We start from the raw sequence: 19436 nt of genomic DNA, 5'->3' as shown, positions 1-19436 counted from the left end.
GTGGGTGCTGGGTGGTGGCCACTGCAGGCCCCTCCCCAGACGTTAAGGCAGGCAATTCTTGGCACAAGGAACCCTGGCTGCCTCGGGGAGGGACAGCGGGGTTCTTGGCTGTGGGGGCCGTTCTGTGGGTAGGGTTGGTTTGGGGTGGGTGGGGGGACTGGAGGGATCCCACTGGACGTGGCAACTTCAGAAGGGACTGAGTTCTTGTGAAAGCGTCCATGGGAGGGTGGGGAGGTAGGCTCTTCCTGCCTCCTTGTATGGGGGTGGGGGGCGGCTGGCGAAGAAGGGGTTATTCTTAAAATTCCTTTTTTTTTAAATACCCGGTTTATATTTCTAGTATGTGCTTCTTGACCCGCTTTCGGGGAGGACACGCCAAGCCCTGGTTTTCCCAAGGCCCCTGCACATCCTAAATTGAGAGGGAGCTGGGAGCCCCTTTTTTGTCACCCCATCCTCTGAGGGGGGGATGGCGGAGGGCTTCCTTTGGCCTGAAGGGGTGGGATGGAGAGAGGAGGGGGGCCCTTTTGTGCACGTGGGCTAAGGGGTGTGCTGCGTCCCCTCCCTGGGAGTCGGAGACCCGGACTGCATCCCTTCCAGGTGCTCCCTAGGGCGAGTCTCGGGGGTCGGTAGGGTGGGGTGGGAGATACGGGAGGCCAGCGCCCAGGCCATGGAGGCAGGGAGGGCGCGGGACTGGGCCGCCTCAGGCCTTGGAGAAAGTGGCGGCACCAGCGGGGCCCCCGGGGGCCGCGCCGGGCTCCTCGGCCCAGCGGTTCATGCAACGGCGCCGCGCGTTCATGAAGAAATTGCTGACGGTGTTGAGCTCCAGGCCGAGCTGCTGCGAGATGGTGACCTGCATTTCCTTGGACGGCCGCTTGTTCTCCTTGAAGATGGCGATCAGCGTGCGACGCTGCAGGTCTGTGAACACCAATCGCTGCTTCTTTGGCTGCAGTGCGCGCTCCTTCTGCTGCTCCTGCTCCTTCCGCTTGCAGGCTGCCGTCCAGTGGCGCACGGGAGGGCAAGCGGAGACAGCGCCACCACGCGGCCGGGTAGGAGGAAACAGTACCGGAAAGAGCGCAGTGCAGAGAGACACCAGAGAGGCAGAAATACGAGAAGCAGAGGGATGGAGACACAACAGGGGACAGGGCCAAAAGAGGCAGGGAGACACAGAAATGTCAACAGGATGACATGAAAGAGACCAGGGGGCAGCAGGAAGGTGGGAAAGATAGAAACGGAAGAAGGGGGGCAGACAGTCATGGGTGAAGGGGCAGATAGATACGGTGGGGGGGGGACAAAGAAGAGGAGACAATGTGAGTATATCTCTGTAGGCATGGGTCATCACCCTCCAATACCTCTTCTGCAAGCTAGCCCTCTTCCCAGCTCATATGCCCAAACCTATTGCCCCACCCCCACCACAGCCTCCCTACCCCAGAGTACAACAATTGGTGTTGGTGGCTTCGCCCCACCCCCTGTAGCCCACACTTGGGGGATGTTCTGGAAAATAGCTTGGAAACTCTGCATTATTTGGATCCCTGTAGATGGGCAAATAGGTCTCTGGTGTGCATCCCATATCCCATAACCTTCCCCTTGGATGGCTGGGCAACCCGGTTCTCAGAAGGATGGTGATGGTCCATGCCTTCTTCCCTGGGCTGTCCTCTGAGGCCTGACCACCTTAGGGACCCTGTGTAAGGTCAACATTGGTGTCCACAGCCTTATTCCAATATCTGAGCCCCCGCTTTGGCCTGCCCCCACCCCAATCCCAATCAGCAGGCTGAGACCCAGACGAATGGGCCTTACTCAAGTGCCCAAGGGAGCTGGGAGGATCTGAGGAGGATGGGGGTGGTGCAGGACCACCCCTCCCTCTCCTAGGGCCACCCGGCAAAGAGCAGGGAGGGGCTGCAGGAGGTGACCCCTGTCCAGCAGATACTTGCAAAGGGAAAATGGCAGCAGCTTGGAGAGTGGGGCAGGGCTCGTGCCTGTGGTCCTCCTCCTCCTTCCCCCAGCTCCAAAGTTGACTCCCTCCTCAAATGCAGTAGGGGCCAGTGGGTGGGAAAATTGGGCTCTGTCAGCTAGGGTGGGCTACCTCCACTCAGGGGCTGGGGGATGCTTGTGGCTTCAGTGCAAATCCTTTCAGAGTCCTAATTTCTCTGCCACATACTAGTCTGGGGCTGCGGGTGGTGAAAAGCCTACCCCATGCAGCCTCCCCATGAACTCTAGCCACTTCCCCAGCAGTGACCAGTGGTGCAGGCTGTCCTGGCAAATCTCCACCGCCAGCGTCAGTGGTGGCCTGCTGGGACTACACACTGAGCTCGCCGTTTCTGGATGCAGAACAGTCTGAACCAGATGGCACACAAGATCGATGTCCGCACACGTCCACGAGGGAGAGGAATGTTCCCTGCACTGTGGCTCATTTCTCCGGGACAATGGGTTCTCCCAAGTAACCCGACACACCGCTGCACTCCTTGTCTCCCTCTGACCTGGAACTCAGGGCACTTTTTATTGGCTGTTTTGGGTTTTATGATTAAATATGGGTGATGGCTGGAGGTTACTGGACATTTTATAAAAGCCTCTGATGTAAGAGAGAGAGAGAGAGGAAGTGGGGGAGAGAACAAACAAAAATGGCAGGAAGTGAGGGGGACAATGATCTCAGAAGAAACAGACAAATCAGGCAAAACTATAATTAATATTCTTGGAGGGGCATGAGAAAAATACTATATCTGTCAAATGGGAACAGGATGCTGTTCAATAAGAAGGACAATGGAAGGGTCAGGCAATGCATTAGAATTTAAATATATAATATAATAGCTGGAATAAAATCAATGTAAGGATTGGAAACAGAACAAAGCAGATGTAGAGATGGAAAATGAAAGAAAGATAGTAAAGTTAGAGGATGAATTGAGCAGGTTTGTCATCTGCTCAAGAGGCAACCCCCAAATAGAGGAGATTATCAAATAAATAATGAAAGAAAGAATGCAGGATTGAAGGACGTAAGAGTCCAGTTTAAAAGAGCCCATGAAGTGCTCAGCTCAAGGAATGAAAGAAGACACTCCTGAAGGCCCATCCTTGTGAAATTTTAGAGACTCAGAAAAAAGAGAACATATAAAAGCCCCCAGAGAGGAAAGGCAGATGTCATGCGAAGGACTAAGAATCAAAGTGGCTTTGGGCTTCTCAAAAACTAGGAGACAGTAGAGTGATACCTTTAAAATTCTGAGGAACAATTATGTTCAGCTAAAATTGTATGCCCTGACAAACATCAAACATGAAGGTGGAATAAAAATATAGTCAGACATGCCATGTCTTTCTGAGAAAGCTACTGCAGGATGTGTTCCATCAAAATGAGGGGGTAAATTAAAAAGGGAAGGTGTGGGATTCAGGAAATGTGGTTCAATCTAGGAAAAATGGGAAAAAGGTCCCCCAAATTAGGAGAGGAGAGCCTGGAAGACAGCAAGAAAAAGGCACAAAGGGCAAGAGGGAAGCCCCACCCAGATCAGAGCAGGAACATCAAGGGAAGTGCAAGGGGGAGATGACCTAATCTGTGTGAAAAATCCTAATCTGTGGGAAGATTATGTGACTGGCAACTATTAAGTGCTCAAAAACAAACATTTGTACAGGAAAGGAAATGCAATCCCACTACTCTATGTGGCTCAGCTGTCTACGATATTCACTGAAATCATAATGATGTTAGTACTGAATATTGATTTAGTAAAAATAACGTATTTGTAACTATACGGAGAAGCTGATAGAGGGAGAGGGTGTGGTATGAATGTGGAAAGATGGTGAGACAAACCTAGGGGATGATTAGGATACTAGGTAGCCTGTTGTATACAAAACAAGGGAGCAAGAACTCATGTTTATTTTTTATCTGCATTCTGCATAAAGAAATGTTGGAAAGAAATGTAAGGAACTGCTTGACCTCCCATCTCCTTGGAGGGTGGGTCATGGGAGAGGGCCAGGTTCCCCATTTTTTTGGAAAGCTGGGTCTCAGCAGCAAGGCCAGGGAGGGGGAAGAGTCAAAATGCAACCCCAGGTCTTTAAATTCCCTTTCTTGACTGCCTGCTATAATCTTCAACTCATTCATTCACTCACTCAATCACTTACCAATTTGCTCACAGATTCATCGCACATTTATAGTAGGGACAGATATACAAATGCTCCTGAGAAAGCTCACAGGAGCTCTACATGTATTCTATCTTTTAAGCCTATAATAATTCCATAAGGCAGGGATTTTTCTCCTTGGGTATTCAGAGAAGTTGAGCCACTTGCCCAAGGTTGCCCAGTGAGCCCAGCAGTGCAGAACAGAACAGGAATCAGGGTTGACTAGCTCAGACAGGGAGGGAGTTAAGATGTGGGTCATCCCTTTCCCACTCATCTCCCCCTTTTCCAGTCAAGTGCCCAAATGTGTGCCCCCAAGGCAGAGTCTGGGGGAAGGGCTGGATGAAGGAGAGTTGTGAAAAAACTTCGAATTGTGTTGATCACAGCAAAAAAGAGGCTCCGTTCACCACCACCCCCCTTCCAGGCGTTCAATCTAATTACAGCTCCTCACAGCCCCAATCGATCCAGGCTCCAGTTGGAGCTGTTTACCCCGAGCAACTTCGTCATCCTTTCCATCTCCCAAAGCCTCCCTGAGCCAGCCTGGAGGCCCCTGCCTGTGGCCCCAAGTGCACCCCCATCGGCATCCCTTCTGGCACCCAGGATCACCATCACCAGCCCTAAGACCACTGCAGTCTCTGTGCCACCCAGGGCGGCCCCAGGAAGGGGAGAGGCCATGCGTATGACCCTTTTACAGAAGTGAAAACTGAGGCTGGGAGAGAAGGACCAACCAGGAAGCAGGGCAGGACACAGGGAGGTGGTATGAGAAGCCTGGACTTACCCAGGGCACCAACCACCAGCATCATACTGTGCCTCCATTGCTACGGCCACCCCTTCCACAATAATCTCCACTAGGGACCACCACCTGCATTGCATCCTCTAGCATTACCTCCTCTACCTGCATCCCTTCTACATCCATCACCTCCTCCACCACCATCGGGAACCTTTCTATGTCCATTGCATCTTCCATCATCCTCCTCCACTGCCAGTGGCATGTCTACCTCATCCTGCCTCCTCTAATCACTTCCATCACCTCTCCTCCATCACCTCCACCTTCAGCATCAGTATCAGTATCTCATCACCTTTCCCACCTCCATCACCTGCATCAATTCTACCACCATCACTTCCTCCACCATCAGTATCCCTTCCACTCCATCAGCTCCCACACCCCTCCATCACCACCATCACCTCTATCAACAGCATCACCTTCATTTTCATCCTCTCTACTGCTAGCACCTCCCCTACATCACTCCACCACCATTCTCTTTATTACCACCATTCACCTACTGCCTTTTCTTTACCTCCACAACTATCACCTGCACCAGCACCTCCACCACCATCTTCTCCATTATCCTCATCTACGTCAGCAACCACCACCATACAGTCCACCTTGCATGTGCCCAGCACAGGAGCACTCAGCCCCGGGGTCCCCTCACCCAGGGTCTCAGCCTGTGGAGGGGGGACAGGGAGTGGCCCCAGACACAGGCCCTCACGATGGTTGCCATGACAGGTGGTGGGAGAGCCAGCAGGGCTAGCTTGTGGGTGCAGAGCCTGTTTCCTTATTTACAAAACTGAGACACTGCCTCTTTCAAATTTTTCAGTGCACATCAGCTGTTCCAGACCCTCCCCACATCACTGAGCCCGTCCCCCTCACTGCCCCCCCCAGCCTCCCACCCAGTCACCTCTCTGTCCTCCTTTCCTACTGCTGCCCCTCACTCTGTTGTTGCTGTCACACCGGCCTCATGTGGGGCACGGTCCAACCTCAGAGCCTTTGCACTAGCTGTCACCTCTGCCTGCATCTGTCGTCCCCGCACTTCGCTCTGGCTCCCTCTCTCCCTTCTAGTCTTCGCTCCAACATCTCCTCTGTAAGGCCTACTCTGACCCTGAACTTAGTGCTGCACTGTCCCTCACCCCACCCCCGCACTTTATCTTTTTGTCCGTATCACTTACAACGATTCACTCCCTCTATTTAGAAGTCCGCTGAGGACGGGTGAGGGCTGGCCATTCCCGCGGGGAAAAACTTCCCCTCCCTCACCCCCTCGAATTTTCTCTCCCACCCGTCTTCCATGACCCCAAGGACTGATGCTACGAACCGCTGATTCCGAGACCCTAGGATCTCGGGACATCTGGTGCTCCACCCTAAGCTGTCTCCCCAACTGCTCCCAGTCTTTTTAGAGTCCAGACATGAGGAGGGCCTGGGGCTGGCTCCTGGGTGGGGGAGTCCCAGAGGCCCTGGAAGGATATCAAAGGCGACGCAGAAGAGACGGAAACCCCATTCCCAAACCGGCCCTCTCACGGGGCCCCCCAGTACGTGAGCTAACTGGGGCTTTTCTGCATGATCTGGTCCGAGGTTCCCAATACGACCGGCAGAGGGCAGCCGTCCCGCAACAGCCCATGTAGGAGGGGCGGGGCCAGGGCTGCCAGTCGACATCTCGGTGGAGGCAAAGGGAGGTGAATGGGGACCTTCGAGTTTCAGATGAAAGCCCTTTCGTTCAGATCCCCGTGGGACTTGCCTCCACAGCACCTCTCTCTTCCTGCTTCCTGCCTTTCTAGTAAGTTGCTGAGCTTAGCAGACCACCCCCACCCACCAGGAGCCCTCCAGCGGCCCAAGAAGGAACCAGGCCCTACCACCTGGTGGATTATTGCACCGTGTCAGCTCCCTGCGTGTTAGTTTCCTCCACTGGAAAGTGGTCTCAGTCATGGCCTCTCTCCTGCTGGGCTGTGGAAAGGAGTTTAGCCGGAAAGGTCCTGAATAGTGGGGTGGGATGAGACCCCGAGCTCCCATCTGAGGGTTCCTGGAAGGAGCCTGGCTCTGGGCCTCTTTTAGGGGAGGACATGATGTTTCTCCCCCTCTCAGGGCAGGTCTCAAGCCTCAGTACCTCTCCTGAAGTCTTCATGGAGGGGGGGGAGAGGGAGAGGCTGACTGACGTCAGGAGCAGGGAGTTGAGCTGTCCCAGCAGGAGAACTCCTGCATATCCCTCAAAGCCCTGCAGCAGGGGCCATTCCCTCGGGAAAAACTTCCCCTCCCTCACCCCCCAGCAGAGCTCTAGCTCCCTCTTCTGGGACCCCCAGCATGGTGGGTCCCCTGAGGCAGCTGGCTGGGTGTGTTTGTCCAGTGATGCCCCCCACTGTGGGGGTGGTGTGGCATTAAGGGGACTCAGTTCTGGCTCAAAGACCACGGAAGGCCAGTGTGCCCCTGGGAATACCCTCGGCAGGGAGCAGCACCCTATCCACAGTCAGTGAAGGAGCCGGCTGGGCCCACTGACAGGCAGGTGAGGAGGGGGAGCCTGGATTCAGTCTCTCCTCAGTGGGTTTATCAGAATCTGGTCTGCAGTGCAGGGAACTGGGATCATCTTGTCCATCATCTTTTGATGGGCACTGGTCTCCTTCTCCTTTTCCCCCCTCCTCCTCCCTGCACCTCTTTCCTTCTCCCTTCTCCTTCTCTTTCCCCCTCCTGACCCCTCTTCCTCCCTCTCTGTCTCCCTCTCCCCTGTCCCATTCCTCTTCATCCTCTCCTGCTCATCCTTTCTATCCCTAGCCCTGAGCAGAATGAATATGCAGGTGTCCCTCTGTTCCCATCCTCTGGGTGTGACCATGTGGGGCCGCACAAGGGCCTGGCTGGGTGGAGGCTGCTGTGTGGGCCTGGAAGCTGTGGTGCACTTTGTTACAGAGGGGGGAGCATCCACACACAACCAAGTTACATGCGTGTGAGCACACAACCCAGCCACACGTGTGTGAGCCTGTAAGTAACTGGGACAACCTGTTAGTAGCAGGGGCTGTCCAGGTAGGAAAGACAGGCAGCAGTGTGGGGACATGGGGGGGGATGTGGGGGGAGGAGGCCCAGAGCTGGCGGGCAAAGACCTAGGGGCCTGCAGAGCTCAGTGTGACATGTGGCTGTAGCTGGCCTTAGGGACACACAGCGTGAATGTAAGACAGGAGGATGCAGAGTGAAGAATAGAGGGTATGATGTGACAAGACTGGGTGTGACATTGGGGTGGGATGGTGACCCAGTGTCACATGGGAGCACATGGGATGCAGGTTGTGTCCATGTAGACACCCCCCCGCCCCCGCTGCCTGGTCCCCGCTTGCTGTCTATTCGTCCCGTAGCCATTCCTGGTCAGCAGGGACTCCCTGCCTGGGCTCCATGGGCAGAGTGGCTTTGACACACACTTGGTGGACATCCGTTTCATGGTTTTTCACATGGATGCAGGGACCCACGGTCCTGACATCCTCGTCGGTAAGTCTCACTGCGCAGGGGTCAGATCTGTGCAGCAAGTAGTTAGTGAAGGGGACCCGCAACCCCTTCCTTTCTCGCTCACACATTGATCAAGCATCTACTGTGCGCGCTGTGCATGAGGCCCTGCCGGGCACTGCCGCGAGCGAGACAGAGACAGACTCGGCCCCTGCCCGCGGAGCCGTGGTCTGATGTGGAAGCCATGTTGCTCCAGGAATCACAGAGGTAAATGGAAAGGGACAGCCCGCTTGGTTCCAACAGGGCTGCTGCTGCCTTGCTCGGGGCAGTGGGGGATGGAAGTGGGGTCTGGGTGGAGAGTTTGGGGGAGTAAGATGTGAGCAGGACTGGGTTCCAAGAGGTCTCCGTGCGGGGACACACCTGAGTAAGGACAATGGGACTGAAGACAGTGTCCATGGAACTGAGCTCCAATGTCTGGGACAGTGAGGGAGAGGGGGTAGTAAAGCCCAGGGGAAGAGAGGAGGCGAGCCAGGGCAGCATCAGGAGGAGGAGACCCCCAAAAGGCTGGGTGTGACAAGGGAGGACAATAGGATGGTGGCTCCTGAAACCGTTGATGGGGGCACCTAAGCTATTGCCCTTGTCCCTCTGTGTCCTACTGTCTGTGCAGCACCCAAAGCGGCAAATGAACGTTCTGTCCCCGCCCCACGTCCAGCCTTACTGCCCCAGCGTCTGTCAGCTGGGGGCACTTCGTGGGCCTGTGGGAGCAAGAGCTGCTGCTGGCTGTCCCCTCCTCTCCAGCCACCTCCCGCGTTCAGCTCTGGCTTCACGGAGCAGACAATTCAATACGGAGCCCAGTCTCCGGCTGGGATGATGACCGGTTTCCTTGACGACGAGTCCCGCCCCTGGCCACCAGCTGCCTGGCCCCAGATGTGGAGAACATCAATGCCTTCACCCTGGTGGCTTGTCCCCACTGGGCTGAGCTGTCCTGAGCATCCTCTGCTGGCTTCCCCAGGCCAGAGAAGTCGGGTGACCAGCCCAAGGTAGTCACTCAGAGATCACTCTGAGGTGGGTCTGGAGCACTACACATGCCCCCCCTTTATCCACACCCCGCACCCCTGAGGAAGCCGGGAAAGGGGTTCCCAAGAGGGCGGGGGGCTGAGTCAGGCCCCTGCCCTCATGTGAGGACCCCTGGAAGCCTCAGCAGCTCCTCATCTGTCCCCACTCTGTCCCTGCTGCCTCTCTACTTTCTGCCCCTTCTCCCCCTCCCCTTGCTGGGCCTACACCTCCCAGCCTGGCTTCCCCCTCTTACCTTGGCTGATAACCAGCCTTTGGGAGAGGCCCCACTTCCCTCCCTCCCTCCTCTCCACTCTGATGGGATTTTAATGGCCACATTTTCAAATTAGTTCTGAGCCTTTCAAAGACTTATCAGGGAAATAAGTATTTCCACCGGACTCTGGGCCACCCCTCCTGGGGCTACACTGCCGGCGGGTGGGGGGTGTGCGCAGAGAGTCCCCCCTACTCAGGCACAGTCACACAGGGGCAAACCACAGCCACACAGCCATCCACCAGAGCTCTTATTTAAAAAAATATGTTGAGAAGTCATGGTGCTGGCAGTTGGAAATGGATTGGAAAAAGATGACAGGAAAGAACCCAGTGATAAGAAAGAGCAGAGAGGCCAACTCAGAAATGGGGGTGGAGGGGACCCGGCCTTTCAATAACTGAGACACAAATGCACAGGCCAACTCACTGGCAAAACGGTCCTGCCCAGACGCATTCACCACCGCCCCCGGGGGTGAAGGACCGCTGCGCAGGAAGGCGGCTGAAGAAAGAAGAAATGGCCACAGAGAAGAATACTACACAGCCAGCAAAAACGACCCCCTGGCGCCCCCTTTCCTGACGTGGAGTGTTCTGGTGTCTAGAGAGGAACAGGGGGGTCACTCCCCCGTGTGTGCTCATTCAGGAGGAGATGGGGAAAAAAAGAATGTGCGCTGGCAGCTTCGGGATTTAGTGTAACCTCTCTGGAAGGAGGAATACAGACGGGTTTGCAGGAAAGAGAAGGGAGGAGGCCCTCTTGTTCCGTTTAAATCTGGAGCCTAGCGAATGTGTCCACTGTTTAAAAAATACACTACAGCGTTTTGAAAGGAGACAGAGGGAGGTGGAAGGAGAGAGCAGAGGCTTTGTTGGCGCTCCTACTGCCCGTGGGAGCCTTTTTCTTACCCACTTCCTGCTCCCTCTGGGCTGGGGATTCCAGTCTTCATTTGGGGGAACGGAGGTGCGCAGGGGAGTGGGGGAAAGCGACCTCCGCCCCGGGAGCCTGAGCTGCGCCCCCCTATGGGCACTTGGAGAGCTGAGCCCAACGCACCAAGACCACCACCGCTCTGGGGAGTTCAGTCATGAGGGAGGAGAGCCCAGAAAGGCTCCTACCAAGTAGGCTGTGGTTTCCTCCGGGGCAGGGGTGCGGGAGCTTGTTGCGGATTGCGCTCTCCCATGGAGCATGCGCCGAGAACCTGAAGCCCCAGGACGTGGATGCCCAGGGCAAGGGACCGAGTCTTCTAAGCCGGACTGTGTCTGCGTGTACCCAGGTCCTGACAGGCCGGTGCACGCTTGATTCTTTCGGGTTTAGGTGAGTGTGAGGATGACCCTCCCTGGCTGGACTCTAGGGCTGGTTTCCCGGGCAATGCAGAGTAGCATTCCCCTAATGGGGCAAACAGGCACAGACATCCGCCCCAACCCCTGCAGGTGCACAAGGGCACTTGGAGATGCATGGACCTTGCTGTCCCCGAACCAGGTCCCCTAGCCACCCACACTCTGTCACAGTTGGCAGATGCGACCCCCTCCCGAGGCCCCAGGGCTAGGAAGTAGGGTGAGACAGCATCTGCCTGGGTGCAGGGAAGCAGGAGGTCTGGCAGGCCCAGCGGGGGGGCCGTGGATGACTAAGAGCCGCTGGCACAGGTCTTGGGGAGTTCTTCCTGATGCCCCCCACCCTGAGCCCCCTCGAATATGCCGGACCCCACCGAAGGCAGATGGGGGTCCTGAGCCGGAGTTTGCACAGGCTAGTCCTAGTGTGAATGCGGGCATCTACATTTGCATCCCTGCACCTCTCTCCCTGGCCACCTGGGCCAGTCATGGACCCCTCTGCTTGTCCCTGCTTCCATCGGCTGTGAGTCTGTGGCCTTCTGCATGTGATTCGGTAGGTCTGAGGGCCCCTCCCACCTCCTCTACATCTGCCCACAGTGCAAGAATCCAGTAGTCAAAGGGTCTGGTGTCCTAGCCCCACCCACACCCACACCTACCAGGCAGAAGGGAAACTGAGGCTGCCGGTGTCCTGGGACTGGCAGGGGTCATGTGGTTCTCCCAGGCCATTCTGTCCCCTCCCTCACTAGCATTGCCTTCCTTATTGATCAGGGGCCATATCTCATTAAAAACTTGATTCAAACAGCCTGAGCTCCCCAGGTTCATGGCCACATACAAAGACACCAGCTGCAGGACCCTCACAGCTGCTCTGGGCTTCCCACCTCCCAGCCTGTCTTCCAGGCTCCACTAGCTGGCAATGCCCCCCCCACATTCACACAAGGTACGAAATTAGTTTCGAAGGCTGCCGCAGGAACTTCCTCCACATCGTAAGGGCTCTGGGAGCCATTGCCCAGATGCGAAGTGGAGGACAAAAGAGCTTCAAAGTGATCATCAAAGACCCCTGCAGCTCTGGGGGAGAGAAGCCCAAGGTGAGGTCGGAGCCTGGAGGCCAGTGAGAAGGGGGCAGTGGCAGGAGATGCGTCACTCAAACTAGAGTGGTGAGGGTTGGCAGGGAAGAAGCACAGGAGTGGAGAGATGGAGGGGAGAATGGGCAGGTCCTCATTTGTTCTAGGACTTTATTCCTTCAGAATAAAGGAGCCAAAGGCCAGCCCCAGCCCCTCACCCTGCAGACAGCTCCCCCAGACTCATCTGTGTGCTTCTCTGTGAACTGGGGGTGACCATCCAATTCTCTCAGGTAGGAAGGGATTGTCACTGGGCCTGGGGCTCAGAGAGTGCTGGACTTCCAGTGCTGGGCCCAGGCTCACCCTGAGGGCAGGGCATTGAGGAGGGGTGGCTCACCAGGGAAAGCACAGGGTGGGAGGGATCTTGGTAGCTTGGAATTGGAGGAGGTGCAGGGGGAATTGGAACCTGGTACCCATGTGTGCTCCCTGAAGGTCTCTGGTGGTCTCTGGGAGCAGGGCTGATGTGTGTCCATAATCCTGCCACCCTCAGGAAAGCTTGGAGGAGAAGCACAGGCCTTCCTGGCTCCCACTGTCCACTCACCCAAACTGTGGCTTTAAGAGCCACACTCCTGCCTTCACTTCAGTTCACTGAGTGTCCCTCCCCCTAGCCTTTGTCTCCGCTGGGTCACCTGCCTGGAACATTCCCATTTCTGCAGGATGTGGGAGCCTGAGCATCTCTAGCTGGGCTTGCAGCTCCATCACACTCGAGGATTAGGAGGGCTGCAAACCCTGGCCGGTGCCCCTTTACTGTGCGGAGCTGGGTCTGTTTCCCCTCCTGCTGGAACCGGCACCACTATTCACTGGGTGTGTGGCTTTGGCAAGTGCCTCCCTTCCTCTAGCCTCAGCCTGCTGGTCAGTAAAGTGGACACGAAACCCCACTTGGCTTAAAAGTTCATTCCGTGTGATTTTCTGTGGTGGGCTGGCTGAGAGTCGGGGAAGGGTTTCAGCACCGCAGCCAGCTCCTCTCCTCTCCCTCCCCCTTAGCACGAGAGGGGCGGAGCCCAATCACTGAACCTGGGCAGAATCCTAGGAGTGGCGCTACCCATCTCTGTGGTCTGGAAGAAGGTGGCTAGTTTTGGGGGGACCCAGGGTCACGTGAACAGCCCCATATGACTCTGGCACACACAGCCCCGGACCCAGATTCCACTCACTCGCTTCCCTGTGAGGGCCTATCCAGCAGCCCCTGCCCAGTCCCCGTGGGTCCACAGAGCTTAGGCTGCCGCAAGTGACTAGGACCCAACCATGAAGATGAGAAGTGGGTGTGAAGGGGTGATTAAGCAACATGGCCTCAGGGTGCAGTATCTGTGAAGGCACCTTGAGGGTCTCCGTGGGAGGAGGGGAGAAGGGTTGATTGGACTGACCCTAGTAAGCACCTGCTAAGCTGGTGTCTGATTCTGCCCATTTCCCAGATGAGGAAATGGAAGCTCAGACCCTGGCCCAGGATCGGTCAGAGTTGCAGCCCAGGGGAGTCCCGGGTCTCTAAGCTCTCTGCTGAAATGTCTTTTGGGGGTGGAGTGGGCTCTGTGAGAGGCGTGCCCCCCAAATGAGCTTTTTGCCAGCCCCTCCATACCTCCAGGCCCTGACCATTGCTCTGCCCACCCACCGCCATCTCTGTGACCACCATCCCTGCACCCACCTCCATCTGCAGCTAGGTTCCAGAAATGGCTCCCTCCCTACAGCCGTGCCTCCCCTGCAGGCCTCCCTCATCCTTCAGGCATTCTGGGCTCCAGAATTGCCAGTGGGCCTGGGGGGGGGGGGAAGGGCCCTTCTTCCAATTGCCTCCATCTGATATTTTATTTTACACATATTTTTTCTGATTAGTTACAAAAAATATTTTTTCTCCGGAGTTGCAATTTAAACAATATTTGAAGCCCGCCGAAGCTATCGACCAGGCAACGGTGATGAATTAGAGACGGTAATTCGAATTCATCGACCGCCCCGCCCCTGCCCAGGAGCCTGCTGCCCCTCCCCCAGCCCCTCTCCCATAATTACTGTTTGAGACAGAGCAGGGGAGGGCTTCGAAGAGGAGGCGGCTGGGAAGCTGCCAGAAATCGGAGGCCGGTCCCCATGGGGGTGGTGGGGTTAGGCCCCCATGGGGACCAGCCTTGCAGGGACCAGGGGCCCCCAGAATCTAAGAATGTGAGACCCCGCCTTTCCAGACGGTCAAACTGAGGAACACAGGGAAGGAAGGCGGGGTGGTTGGCAGCAGGGTGAGGGGCTCGCGAGGTCCACCTGGTCAGATTTCTCGGGTGCCTTGCAGAAACAAAGAGACTGCCCCTTCCCCCTTGGTCGCGGATCCGGGAAAGTGAGAGGAGGGTGAAGCTGGAGAAGCAGAGAGAGCCTGGCCCAGGGGCCCCATGCAGAGGGGCTGCAGCCCCCAGAACTCTCACCTCCCCTTTCTCAGTTTCTTGCTCTCTCCCTTTCTGCCCCTCCTTCTCCCTATCCCTCTTTTTTCTGTTTCTCTTTGGTCTCTCCAGTTCTGCCTCTTCATTTTCCTGCTTTGTTTTTGTCACTCTCGGTTTCTCCTACCTGTCTCTGGCCCTTTCTCTCTCCCTGCCTCTGCATGCGTCTCCCTTCCTCCTTGTGCCTTTCTCCGGGCCCCAGTGTCGGGACCAGACACCTGACCGGCAGCTCTGAGGCGGGCGGGCAGGCGCGCGGGCCAGAGCGCGGCGCAAAGCTGGCGATCCTGGCGGGGCAGTGTGGGGCGGGGGGCAAGGACGCCGTGGGGAATGCGGGAGGCTTTCGCCGGGCCCGGGATGGGGAGGAGGAAGGGCGTTGATTCCTCTCTGCCAGGGTTTAAAATGGGCAGAGGGGGAGCAAATGCAGGCCCCGGGAGGCGCTTCGGGCTGCCCCCAGCGTGGTTGCACATTTGGGGGTGGATGCGCCCTGCCTCCTTCCTCTAACCGCCGAGATTTGCCGCCACTTAACCGCTTTTCATTTGCGCAGCGACCGGAACTAAAGGCCTTTCCGCTGGCCCGTGCCTAATTACCCCTTAGCCCTCAGCCACCTCTAACATCCCAGCCAGCGCCCCGGCGTAGACGCGGCCTCAAGTGCGCCAGCCGTGCGGAAGGTGCCCGGAGTCCCGCTCACGGACCGAGAGGGTTGGTGGGCTCTTGGCTTGGGCCCCGTTGGGAGGAGCAAGGGGCACACCTGGTTGACCAGTTCATTATTCCCAACACCTCAACGCTTCCAGGCCCTGCAGGCACCCTCTCCGCTCCCCTCCCGCGCCCCTCTTCTGACTCCCACTTCCTAAAAGGGGCCACCCAGGCTCAGAGAGGCCAGACTGCTTCTGGACCTGCAGAAAGCCGGGGGCCCAGCCCACCGGCCTCGGTTTGCACATCTGTAATTACAAGGGCAGCAGGAAGGGAAGCCCCGACTTCGGAGTCAGGGCTCCCACCAAGGCTGCTACTACCTCCCCCACCCCCGGAAGACGTGCCTTCCCCAGGACTTCCCACCTGCGCTTTGTCCTTTTGAGGCCTTGGCCTGCCTCTTGGGTTTCCCCAAAACGTGAGATTGAGAGGTCACTAACGGGCCATGTTAGTTCCACAACATGACTGAGAAAGTTGGAGAGTGGCGCCTGTCCTTTGGGACACACCCATGCTCGACACAGTGTCCCTGAACTGCGTGCGCTGGGGGGGGGGGGAGGTGGCCAGTACGGCAATGTCACTTGCCACGTGTCGCCCATTTGACAAGTGCCACTAAGTATCCAATGCATTCTGGTGATACCTTTGGCCAGAGAGTAGGGGTTGTGCTCTCTGCTACCTGATGTCACCTCCACTGCTCGTGGGCCGCAGGCTGTGGCTCTGGGTTGATGTGACTGAGTGTCCCCTTGGGCACACCTGTTCGTTGCGTTTGTCATGGGGAGAAAGACAGAGCTGGCGTTGCCCTTACATAAAACTGTCCAGGCGCCTGACACCATTTCCAACATGTCACAATGACCTCCCCGCACACTTGGTCACCTGTCACACAGGAAGGAGTATTTATGTCCCCACTCACCAAAGTGGAGACTCCAGGAAGCCTATGAGCGGCTCAGCTAGCCCCCTCCAAATGCCGAGAGGGAAACTGAGGCTTGTGTGCGGGAACAGGCTTTTCGGGTTGTCTAGAATGCGGGGGGAGGGGAGTGGGAGGAGGGAACATGGGACCCCTCTCCACCCAACGAGTGACCCCTCTTCCCAGCCCCCACGTCTGGCAGGGGCACAGCCAAGGACCTCCCTGCCTCCCTGCTGGAGGGGCGGCAAGTGTAAGCCCCAGCCCACTCCATCCAGCCCCACTAGCCCCTGCGCGCAGAGAAGCCATTGATCCAGCGCCTGCGGCGGCTATTGTCCTGGTGTCTGGGGCATCTGCAGCCCCCTCCCCAGCGTGGCCAAGGGAAGACCACCCCTCCCAAGCCAGGCCCATTGAGGTGACAGTGGGGGGGGTCTTTCCTGTACCCCCACATGCACCCAGAGAGAGGAGACTTGGTCAGGCCACTTCTCTGAGGGCAGGTGTGGACCCAGCTGCTGTCAGCTGGGACGGAGGAGGGGGTGGGGCTCCCGGGGGGCTGGGGGCTGAGACCGACACAGAGGCTGAGAGACAAGAAGAGTGACAGAGAGGAGAAAGAACGAGGGGGGACAGGAACAAAACGGCAAGCAGGAGAAAAATAGCTATGAGGTCGCTGCAACAGAGAGGCGGTAGAAATAAGAGAAACACAAAACAAAAACAAGGCGGGCAGGGGGTGTGCATCTTGACCAAGAGTAAACGCGCAGGGGTGTGAAGGCCTCCGAACCGCCCGGGCGAGAGTTCCCCCGGCCGCCCCTCCCCCGCTCGTTCTCCAGTGACCTTTGCCAGCGGCCGGAGACGAGGAGGGGGCTATCGATCGCAGAGGCTGAGCCACAAAGATGCGCGCGCTGGGGCCAGGGGCTGAGCACCGGCCTGGCCCTGGCCGCCAGCGCGCCCTCACCCGGTGCGCGGTCCCAGTTCTTTGCCCCGGGGCTGGAGTCACAGCGAGAGACTGTTCGGGAGGCGGAGAGCGGCACCCCGAGCTGAAAGCACCGGCGTGTCTAGGGCACGGCACCTCACCCCCACCTACACCACACACACATCAATCGACCCTGCAGGCTGCTCTAGGGATCCTTGGTTCCCGGACGTGTTGTGCGGGGGGCTATGGGAGTGGAGGGGGTGAGGCGGCACAACACAACCCTTTTGGCGACGGTACAGACTGGCAGGGGCACAGGTCACTCTCTAATCTCCTGCAAGAGAACCCCGAGCTGGCCGGAGGGGCACACGGCCTGGGCATGGGGAGGCGGCCGGGGCTGCTTGGTGCTGGGGACAGCCCAGTGTCCCTGAGCCAGCGTCCCGGGGTCAGGCGGTGTGCGCCGCGCTCCTACCTGCGAGGCGCAGCGCCGACATACGCTGGAACTCGGGCTCCTGCAGCCACTTCCACATCCTGCGGAAGGTCTCACGGCCCGACTTGAGCTTGCTCCACGGCTTGGGGTTGCGCAGCAGGTCAGAGAGTGTGCCTTGTGAGCGGCACAGGATGCGCTGCGCGAAGATGGCCTGCGGGATGCTGTAGCGTTTTAGCTCCGCGGTGATGCGCTGCGCCACCTCCTTGGTGTTGATCTCCTCGGCCGCTGCGCCAGCCCCAGGGCCGCCGCCACTGCCCGGGCCGCCGCCGCTCGCGTGCGGCCCGTGCGCCCCAACCGCCGCCAGCCCGCCCAGCGGCGCCAGCAGCCCAGCGGAGCCCCCGCTGCCCGCGCTGCCGGCGCCCCCGCCTCCCGGCAGCCCTCGAGCCAGCGCGTCTTCAGCGCGCCCCAGCAGCGCGGCGTGCGGTTCGAAGGCAGCGGGCGGCAGCAGCTTGTCTCCGGCCAGGTGGCTCGGAGCGCCGTAAGCGGCCAGCGGAGGGGGCGGCGGTGGCGCCTGGGACTGCGGGGCGCCATGTAGCGCGGGTGGCAGCGCGTTGGGCAGCGGCGACAGCGGCGACCCCATGGCGGGCAGCTCTTTGCCGTAGGGCCCATAGAGGTGGCCCACGGAGGCGAGCGCAGCGCGCTCGTCGCGCATGAGGGTGAAGCTGCCGCTCACGCTGGCAGCCAAGCGCTGCGGCGGGGGCGGTGGGGGCGGCGCGGCCGCCGGGTGCGGGTGCGCATGGGGGTGGCCGCCGTGAGCCGCGGCCGCCGCGTGCTGGTGGAACTTGTCAGCCACGGCCGCGAGCGGCGGCAGGTGCTGCAGGGGCGTGAGCGTCGTGTAGGTGCCGCCCAGGCCGGGTGCCTCGCAGGCCATGCCCATAGCCGGGTGCAGCGGGCCAGCCAGCTCCCCGCGGAAGTCGGCGCCGCCGCTCGCGCCGGCCGCACCGCCCGCGCCCCCGGCGCCGCCGCCGCTGCCGCCGCCGCCGTCCAGCAGGCTCGCCATGCCCGCTACCAGGCCCGGGCGCCCGGGTGCCACCAGGCCGCGGTGCTGCGTCGCCGCCGAGCGCGCGTGGCCTGGGCTCAGCAGCTCGCCCGCCTGCGCGTGGGCCACGCCGTGCAGGCCCCCCAGGCTCTCCAGGCTCAGCTCCATGCTGGGCTGCCCGCTCGCCGCGCGCGCTCCTTGGCGCCGGCCGGGCGCGCTCAAGGCCGCTGCATGGCCCCCACCCGCTCCCCGGTGGCTGCGCGCAAGGCTGCCTGGCTGCGCGGCGCAGGGCCCGGCCTGGCTGCGAGCGCGGCCACCAGGATGTGGCGGGGGAGCCGCGGCCAGCAGCCCGGCCAGGGTCTGACGTCAGCGCCCCCGCCCACCAGCTCTCTTCGCCCCCGCCTCCCGCCACCTTGCTCTCCGCCCTCTCAGGTCCCCTCGAGCGTCAGGCAGACCGGAGTAGGCCTTCTGGGGTCTCCTGTCTCTGTGCGGGCCGCCTGGGGGCCGTACTTACCGAGGACAACAGAAGGGAATCAGGGGACAGACTCTTGGCGAAGTGGGGCTGGGGCCTTCTCTCTGCACCTCTGATTCCGTATCCCTTCCCAGAGAGTCAAGAAGAGTACTTTCCTGCCAAGCGCCCCTGAATCCATCTCATGGGAGTGTGGCGGGGTTGCGGCTGACTAGGGACCTACGACCCACGTGTTTCCCCACAGCGCACATAGAGGCTTTTAGGTGGGTCCCTCCGCAAGTTCAGCTCCCTCTACACACACACTAGGGAGTCACATCCCTTTCGCACGACGTGTCTGAGGGGCCGTGGTGAGGAAGGGAAGGTCCTCGGGTTGGTGCAGGGCCTGTTTGCTGGAACGTCTGGATCTGCTCCTGACTGTGGGCACCTGGTCCTCAGTTTCCTCAGCTGTACAATGGAGCACCTGGCCTCAGGGGTGCCAAAGGTCCCTCCCAACTCCAGGTTCTTCTTCTTTCTTACAACCTAAGGGTGGGTGGGACTCCTTCCCAAGGAGCTCCTGCTTCAACCACCCCCTTTC

At 58.8% G+C, this 19436-nt stretch overlaps 1 protein-coding gene across 1 annotated transcript; it reads right to left on the bottom strand.

Annotated features, from left to right (window-relative positions):
- Positions 1–303: 303 nt before the first annotated feature.
- On the bottom strand, positions 304–18561 carry ONECUT3 (one cut homeobox 3). The gene is made up of 2 exons (XM_024568687.3): positions 17397–18561; positions 304–987 (listed from the first exon to the last, which is right to left on the bottom strand). Exons 1-2 carry the CDS (start codon positions 18559–18561, stop codon positions 698–700), a joined length of 1455 nt encoding a protein of 484 aa, XP_024424455.2. The 3' UTR covers positions 304–697.
- Positions 18562–19436: the final 875 nt, after the last annotated feature.

Source organism: Desmodus rotundus, chromosome 9 (genome assembly GCF_022682495.2).
Source record: "Desmodus rotundus isolate HL8 chromosome 9, HLdesRot8A.1, whole genome shotgun sequence".
In the NCBI taxonomy this organism is placed as follows: Eukaryota; Metazoa; Chordata; class Mammalia; order Chiroptera; family Phyllostomidae; genus Desmodus; species Desmodus rotundus.
This window is presented reverse-complemented; position numbering and strand designations above follow the sequence as displayed.